This window comes from Cannabis sativa, chromosome X (assembly GCF_029168945.1).
Source record: "Cannabis sativa cultivar Pink pepper isolate KNU-18-1 chromosome X, ASM2916894v1, whole genome shotgun sequence".
In the NCBI taxonomy this organism is placed as follows: Eukaryota; Viridiplantae; Streptophyta; class Magnoliopsida; order Rosales; family Cannabaceae; genus Cannabis; species Cannabis sativa.
Window position 1 is genome coordinate 14,147,134 of NC_083610.1, and position 5,939 is coordinate 14,153,072.

At 29.7% G+C, this 5,939-nt stretch overlaps 1 protein-coding gene across 1 annotated transcript; it reads right to left on the reverse strand.

Annotated features, from left to right (window-relative positions):
• Positions 1–1,965: 1,965 nt before the first annotated feature.
• LOC133031690 (chloroplastic lipocalin-like) lies at positions 1,966–4,311 on the reverse strand. The gene is made up of 5 exons (XM_061105220.1): positions 3,904–4,311; positions 3,625–3,751; positions 3,078–3,317; positions 2,505–2,795; positions 1,966–2,379 (listed from the first exon to the last, which is right to left on the reverse strand). Exons 1-5 carry the CDS (start codon positions 3,963–3,965, stop codon positions 2,101–2,103), a joined length of 999 nt encoding a protein of 332 aa, XP_060961203.1. The 5' UTR covers positions 3,966–4,311; the 3' UTR covers positions 1,966–2,100.
• Positions 4,312–5,939: the final 1,628 nt, after the last annotated feature.

The following is a 5,939-nucleotide window of genomic DNA, read 5'->3' on the forward strand; positions in this document are numbered from 1 at the left end:
CTTAATTATATATTTTTAAAAAATTATAATTTATAATATATATTAATTAAAAAAAGACACAAACTTTTAATTTCTTAATCTTTTTTAATAATATATTGAGTTGGTGTATTTTATTTATGTCATAATAAAAAACACAACAAAAATAATTCTTATTCACATAGACACATATATATAAATTTAAATATATATACTAACTTATTTATTTTATTTATTTTAGTAATAAATACATATATATTTTAGTATAAGGAAGAGGTTTCAATGGTTACATTTTTATTGTAACCATCATGGTTACATTTTTTTAAGCCATTGGATTACTATTTAATGGTTGTGATTAATTTGGAAATTAAATAAAAATAAATAAAAAATAACTTATAACCTGAAAGTAACCTAATCATTTATTTCCTTATAAAACTTTAATTAAGATTAATTATATTTTAAAATTAAATTAATTATAATTATTAATTAATTTTTTGCAATTTATTACTATATAAGGATCTTTTAGCAATTTATTTTTTTATACTTAAATTATTTAAAATTTTATAGCAAAGTTTTTTATAATTTAAAATTATACACATATAATTTCATAATTTAAATTTTATTATACTTGTAATCTTAATTTTAAATTATTACGCATAATTATTTAATTTTTTTATTTAGATATTTAAAATATAAAAAATGAAATAAGTTGAAGGATTTTTTTTTAAAAAAATGGCTGCACTTGTTATCGATTGATTAGCTTGAGGCCTCATACTTAGTTCATATAATTGTAACAAAATAATTAAATATCATTTAAAAATAATTAATTATTTGAAAATTTATTATAAGAAGAGAATTTTAATTTGTGTCAAAAGAAGTTTAATTTTTGTAAAAAAAATAAATTTTTTTGTAAATATTATAATTAAATGGCTTAATTATTAAAATAATTCAAGTAAGGATTTAAATATAAATATTAATTACTAAAAGAGGTCTTGTTAAATATTTAATTAATTATTTTAAGAAAATAGTTAATTATAATTAAATAATTCTAAAAAAGGAATGTCTATTTAATTAATTATTTTAAAAAAATAGTTAATTATAATTAATTAAATCTAAAAAAGGAAAGTCTACCTATTAGTAACCTGCTATTACAGGTTAAAGAAAAATGTAACCATATGGTTACAATAAAAATGTAACCATTGAATAGTCACCCTTTAGTATAAATCTAAAGATAAGTACATATATATTGATATATGTATATTGGTTTGATTTGTATATAAATAAGGATGGAAAGAGATTATTATTGGAGTTTAAGAAACATTAGTTTTTTTTTTTAATTTTTTTTCTATGAAATATTAAATAATTTATTATTAAAAAAATAACCGATCTAAAATAACTGATCCAATCCGCACTATTGCGGATCGGATTGGATTGGATTTAAACTCTTATGCGGATCGGATTGGATCCAAAATATGAAATCCGCACTTAGTGCGGATTGGATGTTGTTTGACCAAAAAAGTGCGGATTGGATCGGATGAACACCCCTACTGTACTTGAACTGGTTCTGTGCTAGCAGGAGTTTTTTCTGGTTCTGTGACCCCTGAACTAGCCGAGATTATGGGCATTCGGGAAGCTTTAAGCTGGCTAAAGGATCGCTCTTTCTCTCAGGCCGTTATCGAAACTGATAGCCTTGTTTGTGCTGAAGCGATTAGGAGTGCAGAAGCTTTCGTTTCTGCGTTTGGATTGCTGGTAGATGAATGCAAAAATAGTCTTAATTGTTTGTCGAATGTTTCTATTGTTTTTGTTAAACGTTCAGCGAATCGTGCTACGCACTTTGTTGCCCGACACTCTGTTTCTCTAGCTGATCGTATGTTCCCTATTAACAGTGTTCCTTCAGACTTATTATCTATTCTTGCGAGCGATTGCTTGGTTTAATAAATAACACTTATTCAAAAAAAAAAAAAAAATCTGTTCGAGAGCTGGATGTTATTATCCAAGGTACTATTAGAATATATCAAGTCAAAGCTTAAAATAAATACATTTATTTACTGTCTTGAGTAGGATTATAGGTAAAAGAAAAAAGAAAAAGTAAATAAAAATTTACATAGCAAGTTTACTGAGAAACTACTTAAAATAGAGCTGAACAAGCTTTTTCAAAGTGTCAAAGACACTAGTAAAAGGGTCAAACTCAACAGAGGCTTTCAATCCAAGATCAGGGAACTGGTTAGTTAGAGCCTGTTGCATTCCTGGCATTGACATCATCGCAGTTAGCTGACTATTTGACATTGCTTGGCAATCTTGTGGGGTGTCTTTGATTTTGCTCGGATCATATCCAAAGTTGGCCAAGTAAGACTTGTACTTTTCAATGAATTGAGGTCCAGGGTTAGGTGTCCTTGAGTATATCTGAAATTTGCATTAAAAAGTTGCTTGTTAAGTTTAATCTATAGAGTAAATGCTATTCAAAGACTCCGAAATAAAAAGAGAATTAAAGCTTTCACACTAGTCTATATGTTTTGATGAGTTCTTACCTGTATAAAACTTTTGTCTTTCGCTCCAGAAACAAGAGCGAAATTGTCGTAGTCTGTTGCAATCACATCATACGGCTCTTTAGGAATGAAAGGCAATGTTGGGAAACGCAGATAGCATTTCCCTTTGATCATCTCCTTTTTTTCCAGATCAGTCTCATTTTGCTCCAAATCGTTTTCTGATAGGCATTGGACCTTTCCTCTAATACCTGTTATATATCCATCAGGGCCTCCATGAACACAAAAGGTATCAACCTGAATTGATGGTGCCTCCATATTAAACGTATAGACACCCTGCATTCCATACATTTTAGAAGCCAAAGATATCGTTCATAATATTGAAATTGAACAATCTTCATTTTGACTTAAATTACATCAAGGAGCTGAAACTTATTTATCTCAGCTTCCTAACTATATTAACAGTAAGCCAAAGAATATTTTAAATTCACAGCCAAAATAGATTCTACTGAGAGTAAGAGCTAAGTTTTCATCATTTAATGTCTAATTTCTTTGAGGAATATTATAAGCATTAAGATTCACAAATCTCAACTACTATACATACCCTTTTGCATTTACCTGCGTGCAGTGGCAATCTTCCTGACCTTGTCCTGCAAATCCGCGTTTAAGTGAAGCTACTTCAAACCATCTTCCAGAATATCTGATGGGATCGAAATTCTCAGCCGTCATGCCTCTCATCATCATTAGCTTCGCGCCTCCTTTATCAGAATCCTCATCAAGTGGAAGAGTTGGCAAATTACTTGCTGCATTTGCAAGCTGGCATATACTTCGTTGATGGGGTACATTAGCAGCCACAGCCTGCCATTACATATAAGACAAACTAATTAGGCATAATTTTCCCAGTCAAATTAGAAACTCAAATACGATTGTGGCTTCCAACATACAGAAGAGAAAACAATATCTTTCAACAAATCAATAAACAGCTTGATTTGGAAAGTAAAATCTATAACTAAATGTTCAATTTTAGTAGACCTTGTCATGCTACAACACCCATCTCAATAATTTTGTTCTCACAAATCAAATGCAATCATTCCCATGTCAACCATTTTTTTTTCTTCCAAATAGCTGAATCCATAATATTAGAAGATAAAGAAACTCAAGCAACCTGATCAATTTGGGAGAGGAAGATTATCGAAGCTGCAAAACTAGATAAGACATGTTTGGTCACTAGCTTACTAGATCCGGAAGGATGCTCAATTGAGCACTTCAGCATCATCTTCCCAAGCCCTCTCCTGCATTATTAGCAGGACAACGAGTGTCAACTCTGGGCACCAGATTCAAGCACGAATACCACAAAAGAAAGCTAGCTATTTAAGTAATTACAAAAATAATATTTATATATATATATATATTTATATATAATTATATAGTAGCTGTATGGAACCTGGAGGTGGAGATAGAGGGGGAATAAAAAAGTGGAATAGCTTGTAGAAGAGCTTGCACCATTTTTACAAGTTATCAAAGCTTCAGAATAATGTAGTAGCTCAAAACACTCTCTATCTACAGAGATGAGCTGAGCTGCATCATCATCAACAATTGCTTCTGGCTAAGCTCCTCTTCCACTAGATCTTTGAAGAAACATCTTTTTGTTTAGTCATTATCTTGATTCTCAATTGCTCCATTCCATTGGGACCCTCTTTAATCTTAAAGTTGTTGAAATTTACACTTTGCTTCGGTCTGTACTTCGTTTTCCAACACTTGATCCCCACTGTAATTCTTGACCGTCATTTGAGTTTCAACGGTTAGATGTGGACTCCTTATCCAGTGCTCGGCAGGGTAATCATAATTCTAAGTGGGGCCAATTTTTTTTATTTATTTATTTGTTAAGTATTAATGAGATAAAAATAAACATATGTTAAGACAATAATAAAAAATATAAATTGTATAGGGATAAAAATAAAATTATATCACGTGGAGAATAATAAAACAATATATATAAAATTGAAGTTAATTAGAATTTTTGTTCTATGTGCTAAATTATATCTTCTAAATTTTTAAGGTCGTTAAAGAAACCACATGAACTATTGAAATTGTTTTTAGATTGATTTTAATAATTTTTTTACAATAGAAATTTTAACAAGCTTAATTTTTTCGCACATAGTTTTAAATTTCATATTACTATGTAACTATTGAAATTGTTTTTAGATTGATTTTAATAATTTTTTTACAATAGAAATTTTAACAAGCTTAATTTTTTCGCACATAGTTTTAAATTTCATATTACTATGTATTGAGAATTATGTGAGACAATGTTCTCCAATATCCCCCCTCAAGATGGTGGCTATTTTTGCTCATCAATCTTGAATCACCTTATCACAGGCCCTGCCATTTGCTCATCAATCTTGAATCACCTTATCACAGGCCCTGCCATTTGCTCGCTTATTTTTGTTCGGATCTTACGCGTCTTAACCATCTGGATAGGTGTGGATCGAAAGCCCACTAGGCGGCTAGGGATATGGCTCTGAGACCATGTTGAGAATCATGGGGTTCCATCTTAAAACCAATTGGCAATGAGTGGAGTAGCCCATGTTCTTATATATGGTTCAATACTTTTACATTTAATTCATGTGGGATAATGTTCTCTAATACAAATATAATTTAGTTTGTAATCAACAATATATAACCAAGAAGGCAGTAATAGTAAAATCAAAGTATATTAGAGAAGAAATATTGAAACACACATACTTGCACATCCATTATTGCTGCACAAGTTATCACTCAAGTATTATAAAAATCAAATCTTTAAGAACTAAAAAGCAAAAAAAAAAAAAAAAAAAAAAAAAGGATACCTAATGAAAAAATATAAACTCAAAAATTATTGCAAAAATAAATATTATTAAGAGAAAAAAAAAACAAAGAACAAGTAGAAAAAAATCCTGAAAAAAAAAACCCCAAAAAAAAGAAGAATAGTAAGTCAAATGTAAAAGAGTTTAAAACAAATGAAAAATATATACCTTAATGGAGGGGCGAACGTTGATGGTGAGGTTAGAACTGCAATGGAAAAGGGTTTGAGGGAGGATTTAATCAGAGGAAGAAGAAGGGTCGAAAGGGGTAGGTGGTCTGGACATTGTGAAATGAAAAAATGGGATAAAAGAGTTCCACACGCAAACTCTTTTATCTTGATTTTTAACTAAAAATCGGAATAAAAGGGTTTTAATAAAACCTTAAAGCCCATTTGGCTATCCCATAAAAATTGAGTCTTGAACTCAATTTTTACTTTTGATATATTTTTTAACGTTCTACCAAACACAAGCCCTTGCCTGGAAAAAAAATTAGCTACATATTTGAAGCGACAAATTTAAAAGTGGAATAAAATATCTCAATAACATATTTTATCCTATTTTTTATTTTTGTTAACTTAAAAAGTGGGATAAAAGATCTCCTTTCTTGTAGTACTTATTTTAGTGTTCGAAACTCGAT

Excerpts from the sequence above, each read along its gene's own strand:
- LOC133031690 (XM_061105220.1), bottom strand. The coding sequence starts at position 3,965 with ATGGTGCAAGCTCTTCTACAAGCTATTCCACTTTTTTATTCCCCCTCT. Across the intron at positions 3,752-3,903 it reads CCCTCTATCTCCACCTCCAG|GAGAGGGCTTGGGAAGATGA; the intron begins GTTCCATACAGC and ends CTAATAATGCAG. Across the intron at positions 2,380-2,504 it reads AAGACAAAAGTTTTATACAG|ATATACTCAAGGACACCTAA; the intron begins GTAAGAACTCAT and ends TGCAAATTTCAG.